This window comes from Ochotona curzoniae, unplaced genomic scaffold (genome assembly GCF_017591425.1).
Source record: "Ochotona curzoniae isolate NIBS_2020 unplaced genomic scaffold, NIBS_Ocur_1.0 scaffold_4701, whole genome shotgun sequence".
Classification (NCBI taxonomy): domain Eukaryota; kingdom Metazoa; phylum Chordata; class Mammalia; order Lagomorpha; family Ochotonidae; genus Ochotona; species Ochotona curzoniae.
The window spans coordinates 77742383-77762616 of record NW_024467122.1 but is presented as its reverse complement, the minus strand read 5'-3'; the positions used below and the strand labels follow the sequence as shown (position 1 = coordinate 77762616).

General features: G+C 46.8%; 2 protein-coding genes across 3 annotated transcripts in view; one reads left to right on the top strand and one right to left on the bottom strand.

The window, feature by feature from the left end:
- Positions 1-1448: 1448 nt before the first annotated feature.
- Positions 1449-15486, bottom strand: SAXO2 (stabilizer of axonemal microtubules 2). 2 transcript variants are annotated; one of them, XM_040969835.1, is made up of 4 exons: positions 15374-15486; positions 10359-10538; positions 7752-7954; positions 1449-2392 (listed from the first exon to the last, which is right to left on the bottom strand). In XM_040969835.1, exons 1-4 carry the CDS (start codon positions 15409-15411, stop codon positions 1449-1451), a joined length of 1365 nt encoding a protein of 454 aa, XP_040825769.1. In that variant the 5' UTR covers positions 15412-15486. The 2 variants fall into 2 exon arrangements, with proteins under 2 accessions (XP_040825769.1, XP_040825770.1); XM_040969836.1 differs by lacking the exon at positions 10359-10538 and having other exon boundaries at positions 15374-15420.
- A 123-nt stretch (positions 15487-15609) lies between these two features.
- The window catches only part of EFL1 (elongation factor like GTPase 1), a 123148-nt gene continuing 118523 nt past the window's right edge, over positions 15610-20234 (top strand). The window contains exons 1-2 of the mRNA XM_040968595.1: positions 15610-15697; positions 16347-16456. Coding sequence (XP_040824529.1) covers positions 16366-16456 — 91 coding nt within the window. The 5' untranslated portion in view covers positions 15610-15697; positions 16347-16365. The remainder of the gene's footprint in view (positions 15698-16346; positions 16457-20234) is intronic.

The window sequence follows — 20234 nt, the reverse complement described above, 5'->3', positions numbered from 1 at the left end:
TATTTGGAGACAAATCATAAGACTTCAGCTTTTTTGTTTTGTTTTGTTTTACTTTCTGCTAAAAACAATGCAGTGTCATTTCTGTTGTCCTTATTGGTGTGGCTCGTCTCTCTCTTCCCAGCACATATTTCTACACTACAGGTGGTGAGCCAGTGATAAGCCCCTCTTATGGACGCGATTCCACTTCAGGACAGTGAAACGGGGCATGGTAATTAGGTGTGGAATTATCCAAGGTTATCTCGAAGGTTTCTTCAGAGCCTTCTTAAAACAACCCTGGAGAACATGTTTCCTGTTCTGCATATACTCCCGATCCAGGTGCTCCATTCTCTGCGGCAACTGGCAACTTCCCGGGCGCCTGACGAGCGGTGGGGGCGGGACTCCTCCCAGAGGCGCCTGCTGCAGCTGACTCAGTACATCGGCCGCTGCGAACAGGACTGCGACAAATGTGGGAACACAGGCACCCCTCTCATCTGCTGGCTTCAGTTCTGCTGGGTATGTTCCCAGCAGGGGAACAGAAGGGTAATATGGTGGAGATCTATTTTTAGATTTTAGAGAAATATCCATACTGTTTTCCATAATGCCTGCATTCACTTATATTCCAACGGATGCTGTGTTAGCATTCGGTATGTGCGCACATATATGTAAAACGCTTACAGGTGCAGCAAACATGAGGAAAATATTAAAAATTGTTCAATCTGAACCAAAGAAGGATCCACGACAAATCAGAAACTCAGAGCGAACTAGGAGGGCTTGGCAATCCAGGCTGCAGCTCAGATCATGACTATCAACTTCAAAAGGAGACAACGGGTGCGAAACAATGCCTTCCATTTATTCTTTAACCTGCTGGACTGAGATGTAGCACAGAGGATCTGAGGCGCAGAACAGAGGCTGATGGACGACATGAGTTGCTTGCCTCAAGTGACACAAACAGAAACAGGTGCCGTTGGTGCTGGATCCAGGTCCCCTGGTTCCCATCTGCAGTTTTTCCTTAGTGGCTTGAATGTGAGGGAGAGCAGTGAGGCAGTCTTGAAGACCAGCCCGAGCTCGACAGGCTCAGGCCACACTGGTCTCTCTGCAGCATGAAGAAAATGATCCTATTGCTATAAAAGTAGAATCCCTGTGTCATCCTAGACAGTCTTCCCTTGCTTGATGGAACACACCTGGTATGCAAATAACCAAATAACTGCCATATTTGTAAACAGAAGAAAGAGAACAGACGGGGGCTGAACAATTGGCTGCATATTAAAACAGTTCATATGGTAAGTTCATTATGCAGTCTTCAGAAACACATAACATTAAATTATCAACACAGAATGAAATCTATAACATAATTTTCTTGCTTAAACATCTAAGAAATGATATTTTTCTTTTTTCACTCTAAGAAAATGGAATTTTCCCTTGGGAAGCCAACATCTCGCAAGTTTACTTCCTTTTGCGTGCTGTGATGACTAGAAGGCTTTCACGGCGGGTATGACCTTGCGGAAGAATTTGTGACCCTGGGAATTGGTGTTTTCAAACACATAGCCTGGAGGAGAGGGGTAGGCAGCTGGGCAGACTTCTTGTTTCTTGGGCGAGTACTCTACGGAGTACGTGGTGACGTTCTCAAAGGGAGCGGCACTCTTCAGGGCCACGTTCAAGGGTCTGCAGCTCTCTGTCGGAATCAGTTCATGCGGCACGTAGTGAGATCGGAAAGTGCTCAAACCATCAAATTTTCCGGTTGGGTTGGGGATCTGCTGCTGCTGTTTAATGAGTCCTTGACGGCAACTTTCCCAGGCTGGAAAATCTTCCTGCGTGGTGCTTTTCCCTTGGAAAGGAGAAGAGCTATTTCTTGTATGGGAAATCGGCCGGATGGGGACCACACGGCTGGCCTGATAGGGCACGTAGTCGAGGTGGCTGGTGCTGTGTAGCTGCATGACTCCTGCAGGAGGCGAGTACTCGGCCACTTTCTTCACTTTGGGGGGCGGGATTTCCCATGGCTGGAATCTGTCCCGGGACTCGGTGCTGTTTTCAAATTGCGCCTTTTGGGTCACTCTGGTGTCTGCAGGCTTGCAGATTTTAGCCATCTCACCAGCAAGGCCCTGGAAGTCACACCGATGGGTCGTGAGGTCCTCAAAGGGCTGGTCGCTTGGCATGTAAACTTCTTTAGGCTTTGCCAACTTGAATTCCAGCGGACGGGGTACGTAATCCAGGCGGTGACTGGTGTCGCCATTGAAAGGAGCCACCGATCTTCTCACCACCGGGGAGGGTTTAAAACTTTGCCTCGGTCTCATCTCCTGGGGAACGTAATCATCCTGAAATGTGGTTGCGTTTCCAAATTTCACAGTAGGGGGATGATACGCTTCTTCTGGTTTACAGAGTTCACTTTTCTGAATATCCCAGGCTCTATAATCATCTTGAAAAATTAAACAAATAGTTTTAAAATGACAGAGAAAACCACCAGCTTCTAAGATCAGGACTTCCCTCACTGCCAGACGCCCTTGGGTCTCCTTGGGAAGCTCAAGACCAGGACCAAGTGTGAAGTTCCTGCGATTCCCTTCAGCTTTGTTCTTTCTGCTGTACTTCTACTTTCCCATCCCCAGCTTTCCATTTTAATACACGAAACCTTCCATGACTCTTGACAGAGAGAAGAGGGCTACATGTGCTGTCTCAGAAAGTGGCCTGGCTTCAACCTGAAAGTTGTGTAGATTTACAAGTTTAGGAATTCCATGGGAAATACACATTACGGGGAAAAAAAAAATGAAGCCTGGGTTTCAAAATTTTTGCACCAAAATAAACTTCTCTTTTCCTTCTGCTGCCCTTTAGCCTGCTTCGTGAAGCTTGCCTAGAACAGAGACGGAGAGTGTCTACATTTCCATTTAAGGTCACAGAGGTGTTCCATTGCTAGATGAGATAAACAGTGACTAGGGAAATACCGTGGAACTGGCTTCACTCAGAAGTATGTATTCTTAAGTATGAAAATTAAGTTATAAAAGATTGAGGGGTTTTTTTTTGTTTTTTGTTTTTTGTTTTTTTTTACACTAGGCACTGCATGAAAATCTGGACTATACAGCCCGTGCAATGTGCACAGGAAAAGGTCAAACTTCAAATGCTTATGATGGGAATGCCTTTATGTGGATACTTCCTTCAAAGAGAGAAGTTCCTCATCCATAGATATTTCTGACCAAATGGCCGAGTTTTGGACTCGGCTCATTGGTGTCTGGATAAGAGCAGTGACCTGGCCCAAGAGCAGACATTCATGATGCTGGCAGGGACTTCCTGGCGAGGAAAGAGGAATTAGATCAAGCAGTCTAATCTTTGCACACCTCAAGTTGATCACAAATACTCCGGACGAAGAGATGAACCTGAAAGACTGTATGAAGTAGAGTTGGAGGGCCACAGTCCGCTGAAATGCTCTTCAAAACAGACTTGTAGAAGAAACAGAAAAGATGAACAGGCAGGGGGAGCCGCTGGCTAGCACAGTGGTCCCGGGGCAGATTTGTAAAGAAGAGTGAAGACGCGGTGTGAGAGACCGCACCGTTGACCGCATTGCTGGATGGGGCGCCGATCTCCCGCTCCCTTTTCTCCCACTTCCTGCAGCTTCACCAGGGTCTCTTCTTCATCGGGTGTCCCAAAAAGCACTGGCCGTTCCTCGCAAATCAAGCACAGAACTCCCAAACGAAAGTCACAGGTGTCAAGGGAGGCCCACAGTTCCACACAATCACACAGGTGCAGCCCTTGCCGCCAGAGAGACCGAAAGAAGGAAGATGTAAGGGAGGACACGGGCCTGGATGTTTCTCCTCCACCAACGCCAGCCTCGGCTTTCAGAAAAGGGAACAGGAGTTTGGAGACTAAATCAAACAAGAAAAGATTTCGGAGACTAAGAGGGTGGACAGTGTACATTAGGATGAATGTCACTGCTAGATGGGGGTAGAAGGCTGACTTTCTCCTTGTGACAATGCCCAAACACAGATGCTCCGATCGCCGTGTTCTAGAACTGTCATGACTACCATTCCATGTATACATCGACAACGTCCCAGTCTTCTCTTGGCTCTCGAGCCTGGCCACTAACTCGGAGAGAGGAAGTCTGCTGTCTCCTGAGCCGCTCTGTCCCGTGGGGTGGCTGCAGGCTGTCTCCCCGTTTGCACCCATAGCCCGGTTTCCCTCACCGCAATGCAGGGGGCTGTGTAGCTTCTTCTCTGAGGACAGAAGTTGCCTGCGCTCCCTGCGGTGTGGAGGTGTGGAGGATTTGGAAGCAGGTTTTAAAAACAGCCAGGGGGAAATTACTGCCATCTATACACCACTAACCTACTCCTGCACACTGAGAACTAGCTGATGACTCCCGAACGGGAATCTCCCCTGCAGCCCTTCCTCCGAACACCAAACACTTGCATGCGGCCTCCTACAAGACATCTGTGTTTGGCAGTGCCCTGGATGAACCAAGACTCAGTACACCTCAACCACAGTCACTGTCACAGCTTGTAGCGCTCCGCCTTGCTTTCTGCATTTATTTTTCTTTCTCATTGACTAACCCTGGGTTAGTCCATTTATTTGTTTGTTTTTAAAGATTTTATTGATTTGTACTGAAAATGTAGGTATACAGAGAGGAGGGACAAGGAGGAAGATCTTCCATCTGTTGATTCACTCCCCAAGTGAGCGCAATGGCCAGGACTGAGCTGTCTCCAGGATCCAACACACAACACAAACATTCTGGACTTTTCTTTATGGTTAAGAATTCCAAATTACACTGACAACTTTGCAAATCCAATTTCTTGAGCAGATATAGAACTATTTTGGCTTTTACTTTCTTCTTTAGTTTTATAAATTTTGTTTTGCCAAAAGAAATTACTCATTTTTCTACGTTATAAATTACCAGCAAAAGCTTTTTAGAATATTTTCAGTATAGAAAAGATTACTCTTTGAGTTTTAATGGATTATTCACTTACATTTAATGTAATGAAAGAGTTAGCCTAAGTTGTCTATGCTGCTATTTCTTTTTTATTTTTCTCATATTTATCCCATACCCTTATTTCCTTTTAGAATAATATTCCATTATTACCCTATTGGCATTTCAACTATAATTTTAGGTCTAAAATAGAATATAAGTTGTGTGAGTTCTTTATGCATTTTGGATATTAATCTTGTGGTTGATGCATGGTTTTCAATATTTTTTCCTAATCTGTTCTCTTCCATTTTGACATTTCCTTGTTGTACAGGAAGCTTTTTAGCTTGATGTAACCCCAACTGTTCATTTTTCTTTTTGTTGCCTGTGCTTGTGGTAAAATTTGGGGAAAAAAAAAACAAGTTATTGCAAAATTCAAGGGATATTCCCGTATTTTCTTCAAGGGTTTTTTTGTTTGTTTGGTTGGTTGGTTTTAGGGTTTATATCTCAGTCTCTAATGCATTTTGAGTTGATTTGGGTATATGATACATGAGGGTCAAGTTTTATTCAGCCTTCACAACCCCATTTATTCAACTTCTCTATTGTGTATTTTTTGGTAACTTGGTTAAAAAATGAATTGACTGTAGGCTTGTGTGTACTTCAGGGCACTCCGCTTTGCTCTGCTGGTCCTTACGTGAGTTCATATTCCAGTTGTACCGTACTATTCTGATTACTCTAGCGTTGTAAGGTAATTTGAAATGAGGAAGTATGATGTCTCCAGTTTCGTCCCCTATGGGTTTTAGGGTTGTTCTTGCTGCTGGAATCTTCACAGGAGCTGCTGAGCTTGGGATGGCTTTCAGAGCCACGTTCATTCCAACAGTGTTAATTCTTTCAACCAATGAGCACAAGATGGTTTTCCAGATGTTTATTTCCTCTTCTGTTACTTTCACTATTTCATGGTTTTCAACGTGTGGATCTTTTATCTCTGTGGTTACAAATTACAAAGCTTCTAAACCATGCTGCGAGCCAGACTTCTGTAGTCCTTAGCATGGCTGGTACGGAGCAGGTTAGCCCCTAAGACGTATTACTTCAATTGAATACCAAGCTATTGGATCATGTATGTTTTAACATGCGTGCATTTTTGAGCTGCAGCTACTAAGGCCATTTCTGTTGAATTGTATCTGCCTTTTATTGCACAGAACCACACCTCACATCTGCAGAATCCAAATGCTGCCTTGCTGACTAGATTGTAGGATGTTTTTCATAATCATATTCCATTTTTGCTTTTCCTTTGTCCACTGACTTTTAGACAATAGTAAAATAAAAAGCATCTCCCTGTTGAGAGTTCAGATAATACAACTGCCCTTAAGTAGGTACCTGCAGTACAGTCACACGCAAGAATGAAATCATAGTTCTACTGGCACATACCTACAAAGCTGGAAATCCCAATGTTAGCCTGTCTTCACCAGGACATTTTAGGAGTGTGACCGCTAGAGGGCGCCCAGAATTCCTCAGCCATGAATGATGGGAATCCATAGGAATAACGTGCACAGGTGTGCCGTGTGTGAATACATCCATGGTCAGTTTAATATTGATTCTTGTTAAGGGGAAAACAGGGAAAATCTTACTATGGTATACAAGTGACGTAATTTAAATGAATTAGCATCAGTCATTCTCATTATCTTTTATGGCAAACTTCATAGTAAACTGACTTTTATGCATTTCAAGATCTTAGCAATTCCTACACAGTATATTTGGTGATGTTCACTATGTGTGTAGTCTTATAATTGCAGCATAAGGAAAAAGCACCGTTCCTGACCTCTTCAATACGTGAGCTTATAGATTGCAGTATGCGGATAGCACACACTCTGCCCACTGACTAACAATAGTGAAATTTAAGGGGAAAAATAGGTGTTCATCTAATACCTAATTAAAATTTGAATCTTACTCTGTAGATGCTGTCACTCTCACACATCCATCCAGGCACCTCACACAAACTAATGCAAAGCTCATAGCCTATAAATGCAATTATAGTGGTGGGAAAAGAAAATGTGGAGATAATATTGGAGATCAAAACAGTTAAGAAAAAAAAAAAATTAAGATCCTCTCCCCCAAAAGTAATAGAGTATTTTAAAATCAGGTAGGATTTTAGAAGCTCTTCTTTTGGAAAGAAAATTCCACTACGCATTGCCCAAAAAACTCTTCCTCCAAGTCAGTCGCTGGCAGGGCAGAGGTATTCTGATGGTTCGTCTTACGCTGGAAGTCTCAGAGGGGCAGGCCCCTACGCGGCCACCCAGTGCCTCTGCCAAAGGGCGGAGAAGCCCATCCCGTCCTCAGCCTCCCCCATCCTCAGCCTCCGCATCAGAAGCCACCCACCGACAGAGGGGCACGTGATGCTCCACTCTGGCCTCGCTCGTTATAAAAGCCATCATTTGGCTCTCCATCTGCCAACGCTCTTGCTGTATAGCCTGGTTCAGAACTTTGACTTTCTCAAAGAGCCCGGGACTTCCAGTAGAGTTCCACCTCATTCTAGGATGGGAAGAAAGGAAAATGCTAACCCAAAGTAACAGATACGACACTAACGCTTGGTTTTGCTGTTGTTGTTATTCTTTTGAAATATACGTGTGTTTTGAGATCTAGAAAACTAAGTGGCTGAATTTAGAAAGGAATCAGGGTTTCTTAACTCCCTATGAAGCAAATGAAAATTGTTCCCCTACCTGCCCGCCCCAGTGCTCCTGATTGTAAAATGTTCTTTTGACCAGAGACAAATGTTCTTTCCTCTGCCGTCAGAGCTAACTCCGGCAAGGCACTAAAACTTTCATTTGGTATTGGATGTCAAAGCTGGAAGTAAAGTGTGCTCTTTGGCTCCTTTGCTTTTGAAATGGCAAGTTACCTTTATAGGTTGGGAGCGTGTCCAGCTTTCCTTTTCTCACTTGTTTTCTCTCCTGAGGCTGGACGATTGCCACAGGCTGCACTTTATAAGAATTAAAATCCCGCTTATAGGTGGTACCAAGATCGATCTTTCCTGGCTTGGGTTTATATTCTTCTGGCACGTGGCGAGGCTGTATGACTACTTCATAAGGACGATAATCCGATCTGAAATACAGAAATTTGAAACATAAGCCTCACAGGTTCTTTTATTCCTAACTCTTTTAATGCAATACTGAAAACTTCCAGACTCTCTCTTTTTTTTTTTTTTCTTATTTGGAAAGCCATTAGATATTAAAATGGTGATAGTTAAAAAGTTAATTCTAAAAGACAAGTAGGGGGCAGCACCATGATGCCTCCTGGAAGGGTGCCAGATCATGACCTGGATGCTCCACTTCCTGTGCATTTAGAAGCTGGGAAAGCAGTGGAACATGGCCCAAGTCCCTGGGCCCCTGCACCTGTGTGCGAAACCTGCAAGAAGCTCCAGGCCCCTGGCTTTGGATCAGCTCAACTCCTGATACGGTGGCCATTAGGGGAGTGAACCATTGGATGGAAGATTTCTCTGTCTCACCTTCTCTACATAAATCTGCCTTTCAAATAAAATTAAATAAGTGGATATTGAAAAAACAAAAAACAAAAAACTCCTCAAGTGAATTACCTCCGAAAGGTCCTATCCAGTAAATACATAGCTTGAGAAAAGTAAATAAAAATCTAGTCTTTAAAAAACATCACTACAATAGATTTTCTATTATTTTGATGTTGAATAAATAAAATCTTCAAGTAATTGAATTTGTGTAACCTGGAAGGCAATCTTTGATGACAGTCTTGATGAAATTGTAAATTTTCAGAGCTCTAGTCACCTCCCTGGTTTTATTTGGTGAAAATTCCTCTGAATCCTACCTGAGGAGTATAGTAAATTATCTGGCCTATTGTATTCTCATTGAACAATGCCACCTTCCTGTTTATTGTCACAAGATCAGTCACCCCACTTTTAAGTCATAAATCACATTCGTGTTATGGACGTTGGCTCTGATGCATCTCTGGATCTCATAGAAGGCTTTGCCATGGATGGGAGCCAGAGGATAAATCAGCCACCCTGGGCATCATGGAACCTTCTGAGACAGAGAGGGGCAATGCCAACATGGTCTGCTGGAATGGCAGAGACTCTAGCCCCAGACCAATGAGGCTGCCTGGTTCCGGAGCCTGGCTCTGGCATTCGATAGCTGCATGACTTTGGACAACTTAGCTATTCCATTTCAGTTTCCATATGTACGAGACATCATCTGTTATTTTACAGATACATTCATCAGAGTATATGCTTGGAAGAGTACTTGGTGTATGGTAAGAGTATTATGACACTGCTAGTGTTATTACTGGAAATTTCCACAGGTCACTTTTTCTTCTGGACCCTATTGGCTGTATCACTTATTTATGATTAAGTCCTAATAAGTCAGAATTGAAAACTCCAGTCATAAAATAAAAACTCACCCAATTGCTTCTATTCACAACCTACCTTCTTGGATTGGTTGATTTTATGTTTTTACCTGCTTCAACCAACCTTTACAACCTGTGTCAGGTTGGGTTGACACAGCCGTCAGGTGCACAGGGGCGTCTGTGGGATGCCACCCACCCTCGTCTGACTCGGCCTCTCCAGCAGTCACAGACAGGACCCCCGCTTCTTTTCCAGCAGATTCTCTCTCCCTGCCTTCTTCACTGTCTCTCCTTACCTTCCAATGCATGCTCCCATCCTTGTCCAATGTTTGCTCTTGGAACTCTGTTCTCACACTTCACTTCCATTCTGCCTTCCTGGGAGTGACTCTCGCATCTCAGAACCTCGGCCCTCTTCTCTAGGCTCCATACTGGAGTCTATAAAGGGCTCTTGAATATTCATCAGCACCTCCAAACTCAAAATGCCGTGGATCACATGAGTGAGCCGCTCCATCAACAGTCTGGCCCTTTTTGCAGATCCATATTTTAGCAGAGCACCCCCTCATGGCTAGTCTATGTTACAACCTGTATCAGCTTTGCCTTTCAGCGGCTCTCAGACCCAACCGTTTTCCTCATCATCATACCCAAAGCTTTCGTAACAGCTCACTCGAATTGCTTCAGTTCATGTTCCTAAACCCGCATTTTTTAAGTAAGCAGGCAGCAGGAATAGATTTGCATCCTAAAAAGACCATCTTGGCAGACTAAATTATTGAGAACAGAGCAGAGAAGCAAGAGCTACTGCAGTAAAGACACAGCAACCAGGACGCCCCTGCATCCCTCCAGTGCGTGATGGTGGAAGGCCGATTGAGTCGGAGGTATTTTTAGGAGGCTAAAAAAAAAAAATAGAACTTTTCCCCACTTTTTTTTGTCACTCTTCTTCAACTGAATTCAATTCTCATCTTTCCTTTTTTGTTTTTTTTGTTTTGTTTTGTTTTCCCCAAGTTGTGACTTAACTACTTCCTTGCTTCTTGAGGGTGGATTCAACTTCAATCAAGCAACTTGTTTCAACTGAAACACTAGCAAACTTTTAGACCGGAAGAGTTGGGAGGAAGAGACGCAAAACAAATAACTGTTCAATATTTACTTAAACGTAGTTATTCCGTCCATTTTCTCACGGCATGCTCGGAATTCCTGCTTGGGTTTAAGACTCTGACATGGAGGGACACTGCCATGCACAGGGTAGTTCTCCAAATATTCAGTTGTGGGGCAGAATACGCCAGAGTTTTCATAAATCCGCGTGGTTCCGTGTGGGCAATGGTGCCGCCTGTGCAAACAAAGAAATTGAAAGATTACTTAGCCTTCAAAAATAGTCTGTAGTCACTGCATTTTAATCAAAGCCTTCTAATACATTCAGAATCTGTTTAGTTTTTAATTTTTTTTTTGTTTCATTTTTGAAAGGTAAAGAGGAAGATACAGAGAGAGATTGGGCCGCTTTCCTCTGTGTGTGGCAGGGACTCAACTACTTGGGCCGTCACCTGCTGCCTCGCAACGGGAGAATGAACAAGAAGTTGGTATCAGGAGGGGGTGCTGAAACCAGAGCCAGGCGTCCCAACACTGGCCATGCGCTCCCCAGGTGGCATATGAACAAGCCGGGCAGTTTCTTCTGCAGCAGTATTTTCAGAAACAACAATTACAGTGAACCCTTCGGTGGTGGAAGCTCTGGTTCCCCTCTCATCTGACTGTCCTGTTGGAGCACAGGGGCTCAAGAGCTACCAGGTGAAGCTCCCAGACCCCTTGCAGACAGCATCCATGTGCGATTTAGACTTTGCCTGTTGGATGGTCACAGGAGACAGAGAGGCAATGTGCAGTGGCCGTCCTGTGTGCGTAGACTGTGGCTGAAGCACAGGCGTCTGGAGGCAGCGGCTGCTGGGCCTATTTGCGAGGTGGTCTGGCAGCCTCCTGACCTTGGCAGGAGTTGAGTGAGTTCTGGAACTTAACGACTGTGTTGCAGTTTTCTGATTGTGGCCGAGATAGGGGCTCCCTTGGCAGCCCAGCTCTGTGGCGAGATTTCTGGGATTATTTCCTGGAAGCTTATTTTGAAAATGGCTTTTGCTTCTGTTCCAACTGAACTATATATATGCCTTAATAAATTCCATTGTGCCTAAACTAACAGGAACGGGTGGCTATCTGTGTTGCCGGTAACTAAAATCCCCAAACAAACTGAGAAGTTGCTGTTGCTCAGAATGATGTGGCTGCTGGAAGACTGACAATTGTGAAATGATGGGTGGCAGAATGGCACACCCGGGTAAAGCAAATCCCGGAAGCGAGGTACAGGCTCTGGAGGTCAATCAGAACCATGAATTGTACCTGGACCAAGTGACTCCACAGGAAGACCAGAGGTCAGGTTTTTGGAGGTTGATGGGCTAGCATGAACAACTAGTACAAGAAACTGTGAAGAGGGAGTGTCCTAGGCCACTCTAGTAAACCTGCGGGGTACACGGCGCTTCTTAAAGAGCTGCACTGAGTGACAGAATTCAAAACTCCCACAGTTGTCATTGCTTTTACTCTCCAGCAGCACAGAGTTAACACACCCCACAGCGGCGGAGCTATTGTAAAAAGAAAGTAGACATCTCCTGTCTCCCCCTTTCCAATTCCCCACAGCAGCATCTTCTTTCTTCTTATCTTTGCCGGGAGCCACATCTGTGAAGTTCTTTTATGAGCATCTTGCTCGGCGTCCTTTAACTCTCAAAGCAGACAATGTCTCACTTCGACCTCTTGGGGTTGTCTGGTAGTTCACTCCTTCAGCAGGTGCGAAGTGAGGGAGCAGGCTGTGCAAGGACTCCAGAGACAGAGCGTTAACGAAGATAAGGCACAAACTTGCCTGTTGTCCTGGAGCATTCCTGCGGCGGGTCAGGTGGGGGCTGCTGGGAAGCCAGTGACAAGTGTATCAGAAACACACACTGTGACATAAGCACACACACACACACACACACACACACACACACACGAAGCCAGGAATAGAGACAGTGTATGAGGTGGGCAGGAAGGCTGCGATCTGGGGTAGTGTGCCATTCAAGTAAAGATCTGGCTGGAAAGATCTCTCTCCTTATTGTAAATTGGTTGTATATGTATCTTTAAGTATCTTTAAGTGAAACTATGAAAAGGTTTTTTTTTTGTTTTTTTGTTTTTTTTAGTTCACCAAGTTTAAACAGTCTTTCTGCACATCTGGCTTTGCACGATGAGGTTATTAACTCCCAGCCACTTTTCCCTTGACTTGCCTACTTTGTAATCTGATGGAGGAAATTCACTTCTTCAAGATTTGCCACTTCCTTTTCACATTCCACTGTTTGTTCACGTTTTGTTCTTCAACACAACTAAACCATCATCCCACCCCCCACTGTCACCTGATTTTGGAAAAATGGAAAATCCAGGATACCGTATCTTCGGACTACAGTGGCTATTGAGGCACCACTGGACAGAGCGGCCCCAGTGTGTACTGCAGAACCTTTCCTCGCTTTTTTTTTTTTTTAATTGGAAAGTCAGATATACAGAGGGGAGGAGAGACAGAGAGGAAGATCTTCCGTCTGATGATTCACTCCCCAAGTGAGCGCAACAGCTGGAGCTGAGTTGATCCAAAGCCAGGAGGCAGGACTTCCTTCTGATTCTTCTAGGTCTCCCACACAGGTGCAGGGTCCCAAGGCTTTGGGCTGTCCTTGGCTGCTTTCCCAGGCCACAAGCAGGGAGCTGGAGGGAAAGTAGGGTCTCTGGGACACAACCGGTGCCCATATGGGATGCTGGTACATGCAAGGCAAGGACTTTAGCTGCTAGGCTACTGTGCTGGGCTCCTTTTTCTTGCCTTCAATGTCTCTTACCCACCAGTATTCCCTATAACCACCTCTTCTTGTCTAAATCTGTTGAAATCTCATCTGCTTATGAACCTCCTTTACATTTTCTTCCATTAAATGGGATAAATTATTTCTGGGCTTCGGTGGATCCTGGGAAAGGTGTGAATGGGTTGCCTTCACAGACAAGTGCCACCCCGCCACCTTCTTTCCTATTATACATCTTTCTCCCTCCTACCTTCCTCAAAGCTCACCCATCCTTTTTTACCCAAGGGTTTCCGAGCAAAGTGGATTGTTACAAAGCCTTATTGCTACCCCCTCCTCACCCGGGCACTCCCAACTTCTTTTTTTAAATACTCCATTCCAGTTTAATTTGCATGAAAATTTGTATATATAACTTGTAGAGAGGAAAAATGTTAAGAGATGCTTGAAACTATTGAACATGAAATAGAAACTTCACCCAGTGGCCAAGTCTGGTCTAAAGTAACTCATGGAGGCCAAGGCTGTCTGTGGATCCTGCTGGGAAAGGCCCTTTACTGAAATCCCAAGGACTTCCTTCCATCTAACCCCCCTCTTTCAAGCAGGTACTTTTCACTTATTCAAGGCGGCTTGGATGGGGGGAAGGTCTTTGTTTCTGTCTGTGTCTCAGGCGGGGACCAGATCTTAAAGGGACACTCTACTAGCTCCCAACTTTGCCAGTGATGTGGGTACCCAGAGCATAGGCCTGCAGACAGCAAAGGCATCCCTCTGGAAGTTAGTACATGAACTTCAGCAAGGGGCATTTCCGTGGCTGCCGACAGCACAGTGGCAGCATTCCAAGCCCAGCAGCAACGCTTCCTCCAAATGTCCATTTCAACACTGGCTACACATCACGAGCAATGAAGATCTAATTTTTAATTGTACTTCCTTCAGCGCCACGAGGGTCACGCACTAGCTTCTGTTCCTACAAGAAGGTTTTCAATTCCCTTTTTGTGTTTTTATTTCTGTAGCATCTTTGTTAACTTCATGTTGATGAAAATGTATTATTTTCACCCTGTTGTGGGCTGTTTTCGAGGATATATAATGGAAGTTTAGTGGAAACACATATTGAGATATGGAGACAGAGTGCTGTATGTCTCTGTGCATACAGACCAAAGACGGACTCCCAGTGAAAGAACTGAAACTATCCCAACAGTGAGATGATGGACTCTCTGACAATGTCCATGCCTACGTTGTCGGGAAACGCGTCAATAACAGCATGATGGACGTATGACTGTTAATGAAGGAATCCACTGTAAAACTAGAGGGGAAGTCAGTGGGGGGAGGGACCTCGGGGAAGGCACGGGCAACCCCACAGCCTGTGGAACTATATCATAAAACAAAATAAAATATTTTAAGTATAAAAAAAAAAAGGAAAAAGAAAACACCTTAAATCCTTTGATTACTAAACTAATGAAGGAAAGGGGAGTCCTTAGCAGAAGGCTGTTTCCCCACTGCTCCCTGTTATAGGAGCTCAGGCTGGTTACAAGTTAAGAGCAGGTTAACTGATCTCGTACCCCAGGGTTTGCAGATTCACACCCCGCCCACCTCTAGTTACAAAGCAGGTTTGTTAAGACTCTAGCAGAGACACCACTTTCTAGCAGCGCTTTCCTTGAGGGTGATTCCAGACGCGAGGGGCCGTCCAACAGTCCGGGAGAAATGCATCTTTTGAAAAAAAAAATGCATGAACTTCAAAGTTGTTTTTCTTTTTTTTTTTTCATCAAAAACAACTGATATTTTAATTCCACTTTCCATACACCTTTCCAATACACCTTCCTAGGAAGGGCCTGCATGTCCCTGTTTGTTTAGCAAACGCTGAGCACACGCCTAGGTTAGGAGCAGTGAACTGAGGAAGGCATCCGTGTTTACAGGTGGCGTTCCATGGTTGTCAGGGAGCACTCACACGCGGCAGGCTGGGTTTCAAGGCAAATCTTCGCAGGTGTGCAGCCTGGCCGGGTGTAGGAATGCAGTCTGGCTCCCAGGATGGCAAACTGAACTTATTAGCAGTCCAACAGGAATCGCGAACTGAGGGCTGTGCGCCATTCTTGGTAAAGCTTTCCTTTAACTTCTCCCGGTCTGATCAGATCCCACCCCGCTCCAGCTTGAACCCTGGCCACTGACAAACATTATATTCTCTACCTGGCCAACAACAACAACAAAACACTTCCCTGCTGCAGCCAGCAAGTGTGAGGTACGTTCAGGGAAGAAATCTGGGCGCCCTCCTGGTCCTTGCACCTGCGGGGTGGGAAAGGCTATGTCCACTAGGCCCCGGCTCGCCCCCACGCCGGCGGCTCCTTACCCGCAGGTGCAAATCTGACACAGACACCAGCTCCTCATGCTTTCCGCTCGCAAGACCTCTTCCTCCAACTTCCCTTGGCCGGGGCCAGCTTCCGCAACGCCTCAGCCGTAGTCGAGGCAACCGCGGCGTTTCCCTGGTGACGGACGCGGCACGCGCTTCCGGTGGCGTCAGAGGCGCGCGCGCGCGGGTCAGAGGTTGCGCGTCGGCTCGCTCCGCCCCCTCTCCCAGCTCGCGGGTGTTTGGGACTCGGGGAGCCTTCGGGACGCGCGTGTTGGGGTCGGGCTGTGAGAGTCGGGTGCGGCTGGCCCGGGCGGCGGGGACACGGTGAGTACGATCGCCCGCGAGGGGTTGATGTGCTCCTCGGCCCTGCTGGAGACCGTGCTGTGGGTTCCCGGCTCGCGGGTCCTGGAGGGACGGGGCTTCAGGTTGGGGGCGCACCCAGATGGGGAGCGGCTGGGGCTCCCCCAGCTCTTGGACCCCAGCCCGTGGCCCAGGAGTGTACCTGCCTTTGAGGTTCTCCCCCACTTGCTTTTAAATTGGAAAGGAGTGAAAGACCCGCAGTGCACCTGCTGGGCAGATCAGCACGTGCCCCCGAAACTTTATTCAAGTTATCCTGGGTCGGGACCGGTGTCTTCTCGGGTGAGCCTGGAGAAAAGCTTGTGGAGAAGAGGGGCAGAGATGCCAACTTGGCGCACAGACGTCCTGCCCGGAGAAGTTGGCTCCCCTTGTGCGTCCCAGGTCCCCTCCGCACCCTGCATGATTCATCCTGGCCGTCGGACCCGGAAGGTGCACGCTGCATGCTCGCGCTGCCCTTGGGCCGGGCTGGCCGGGTCTCCTCCCTCAGCGTCCCTTGGCTTCTTGCTTTACAGGGTCTGCGGTGCCGCGTGGGCTGTCAGCGTCGCCCCCACCTTTAGCCTCTTCCCGCACTCCTCCAACCCCACCGTGGCCTTCCTAATGCCCTTTTCATGTTTAGTCACAGGCCGGAAGTAACCATGGTGCTCAATAGTTTGGAGAAGATGATCCAACTCCAGAAAAACACCGCCAACATCAGGAACATCTGTGTTTTGGCGCATGTCGACCATGGTAAGAATCCTTTGCCAGCCTGCTTTCAGTAACAAAGGGGATGTGTCACGGCCCGGCTCAGCGAAGCTGGGGGTTAGTTGAGTGTGATGCTTGCCGAGAAGTGAATCCTTAAACTTTGGAAGCTCTTTCTTGCCGCTGTGATGTCAGAGGAGCTTGCGATAAAGCTTTTGAAATGGATGTGATTTTCACCCTTGTAAAATGTCAGTCACATTGCTTAATCCAGAGCTTGAGTGTTTGTTACAATGGGGGTTTGTTTCTGGCTTATTTTTTATTTATTCATTTTTTTTTTTAAAAAAAAGACTTTTATCTATTGGAAAGTTAGACAGTGAGATCTTGCATCTGCTGGTGTACTCCCCAAATGGCCACAACAACCTGGGTAGGTCAGGCCAGAGCCAGGAGTTAGGAGCTTTTTGTCGGTCTCCCACGTGGGTGGGAGCAAAGCTATCCTTTGCTGCTTTTCCCAAGTCATTGATTGGGAGCTGGATTGAAATGGGCCAGAAGAGACACAAGCTGGATCCCATATGGGATGCTGGTGTCGCACTCAGCTGGCAGCTTGACCCGCAGTGCAAGCACACAGGCCCCCACTGTTGTTTTTTTCTTTTCTTTTTTTTTTTCTTAAATCATAATATGATTTTTTTGAGAGAGGCAGAATTTACATCTGCTGACTTATTCCATGATGCCGGCCCAAGGCCAGGGGCAGGTGCTAGGAGCTGGCAGGTCCATCCAGGTCGCCAGGGGCAGGTGCGAGGAGCTGGCAGGTCCATCCAGGTCGCCAGGGGCAGGTGCGAGGAGCTGGCAGGTCCATCCAGGTCGCCAGGGGCAGGTGCTAGGAGCTGGCAGGTCCATTCAGGTCTCTGCTCTGGGTAGCAGGAACCCGGCTGCTGTGTCGTCACTGCCTCATTAGCAGGAAATGACCCAGGAGCTGGAAACAGGCCGTCTACTAGGAGATGCAAGTTTAATCACTGGTCCGTAGGCCTGTCCTTTCAAACAACTTTCAATGACTTGCTTTGTAGTGCATCTGCACACGGCCTTAGAGACTCTGTTAGGGGACCCAGTTGAATGTATCAGATTTCTATTGAAATCGGCCAAGTTCAAGGTATTTTAGCTGCATATGTTAGGAGATAGAAATGTGTGAGTGAAGCAACCACCTAGCTGTTTGGCGGGTTTTAGGGGTAATGTATGACCAAATTAGACATGTGTGAGAAAAACATGATCTTCTCTGTGGGAAGCCAGGGGTGGGTTAAGAAAAGGCTTGATAATGTAATTTTATTTATTGTTATTTTTTTTAAGATTTATTTATTTTATTGAAAAGTCAGATTTACAGAAAGGAGAAACAGGGAAAGACCTTCTGCCTGATGCTTCATTCCCTAAGTGGTCGCAACAACCAGTGCTGAGCTGAGCCGGAGCCAGGAGCTTCCAGGAGCTTCTTCTGGGTCTCCCATGCAGGTGCAGGATCCCAAGGCTTTGGGCCATCCTCGACTGCTTTCCCAGGCCACAAGCAGGGAGCTGGATGGGAAGCAGGGTTGCTGGGATTAGAACCATCACCCATATGGGATCGCGGTGTGTGCAAGGCGAGGACTTTAGCTGCCAGGCTAAGGCACTGGGCCCCGATAACATAATTTTAGAGCTGACCCTTCGAGGGCCTGGGGATGACGGATGTGGACAGATATCTATGTAGGAACATGTGCAGGAGAGGAGAAGGAAATAATTGTGTGTGGGGACCCAAGGCTCTGGGAGGGCAAGGAGGGCCAGTGTTGGAAGTGTGTGCTTGCAAAGGGATTGGAGTGGAAGAGTGACGTAAGACACGGTGTCATCCCGAAGGGGAGCAGGCAGCTGGGGTCCCCGTCCCAGAGCTCTGTGTGCAGGCTGAGCACCAGCCAGGCTCTGGTGTTGGGCTACCTGATTTCCAGCATCTCCTAACCCCGTTTTCAAATTTCCCTTCCTTCCTGAGTGTCCCTGTGCGGCAGCTGTATCCAGCAGGGTGAAGACATTGCACGGGGTAGGGTTGTGTGTGATCATAATGCGAGGTCCTCGGCAGGAAGATGCCTCATCCTGAAAACGATCATTAGTGTCTTTTATTAGGCAATAGGAAGCCATCAGGTGCTAAAAACAAAGCGCAGTGATGTCACATAGTCTATTAGAAAAACGAGGGGCCAACATGAAGGTGCAGCAGTTTAAGCTGCTGCCTGCAGCGCTGGCATCCTGTATGTGCCCTGGTTCCTGCTGTGGCTGCGCCACTTGCCATCCAGCTCCCTTGCCGTTCGCCTGAGGGAGCGGTGGGAGATGGCCCAAGTGTCAGGTCCCTTGCACCTGTGTCGGAGACTCAGGTACAACTCCTGGCTTTGACCTGAGCCAGCCCCAGCCATTGTGGCCATTTGGCGAGTGAACCAGCAGGTGGAAGTTCTCTCTGTATCTCTCTTCCTCCCTCCCTCCTAACCCCCCACCCCCTGCCTTTCAAATACAATTTAAAAAGTTCACAAAGCAAAGGAACTAGACTGATAGAAGTGCTTTGGAAGGGCTGAAAGACAGACAGGAGGCTGGGTGGCTGTGCTGTCACTGCCACAACTGAATGAAGCAAGTGAGGGGACAGAAGGATCTGGGCCACTTTATAGGTGAAGCCAACTGAAGATAAATTTTATATAACAATCCAGTCAGTAACTCTTGTTCTTGTGAGTTTTTATAACTCTATTTGTCACATTTTTAAAGATTTGAAAGGCAGACTTCCAGCTACAGAAAGATCTTCCATCCACTGATTCACTCCCCAAATGGCCACAGTGGCCAAAATGATTCCAGACTGAAGCCAGGATTCTGGAACTCTGTCCGGGGCTCCCTGGTGTGTGTGGGGACCCCAGTACTTGGGCCACCTACGGCTGCTTTCACTGCCTCGTTAGCAGAGAGCTGAATCGGAAGTGGAGTAGCCGGGACTTGAACCAGTGCCCAAAGAGGTGTTGGTGTTACAGGAGGTAGTTTAAGTTACTGCTCCACATAGTCCCTCATATCTGACAGATGTATTTTCTGTTTTGTGAATTAACTCATGGGTAATCAGTAGTGTGCGTACCAGCTTACTTTACCTGCTTTCTTTAGAATTACATTCAACCATTCTAGTCCAGAAAATCTGCGATCCTTTCATTCATTTAACAAATAGTTATTGAGTGTCTCTTACATGCAGACATTGTCGTGGCCTCATGGATTGGCCGTGACAGTTGATACTCTAGAAGGGTATGCGTTTGCTGTGGTTTGAGTGAATCCTTTATGGGGCAGCAGGACCATGGTGCTCTAGAATTGAGTATTCCATAACAGACAATGAGTGTGCCTTGCAGTTCTTTAGTGTTCCTACTGATTGATTGGCCGATAGTGTGAACTATGGCGCAGATTCGGTAGATTTGCTCAGGCTCCCGGGGTGCAGTAGGACTGGCCTCAAAGGGGAAAGCCTTCCTTTTATTACTTCACCCCGGCTGTTCATGACGTTCTAAACCAAGTTACCTGTTTATGTCACTTGAACTTGTGTGTTCTTGGGACCTGGGTGGTGGCATAGTAGGGAAAGCCACTGACTGCAACACTGGCATCCTTTAGGGCTCCCAGTTCATGTCCTGGCTGCTCCACTTTTGATCCAGCTCGTTGCTAATGTCCTGGAATAAAGTGAGAGAGGATCACCCAAGTGCTTGGGCCCCTGCCATCCCTATGGGAGACCTGGGTGCTGCCCCTGGTCATGGCTTGTGCCTGGCCTAGGCCTTGCCTTTGTGGCTATATGGGTTATCAAGCTAGCAGATGAAGATTT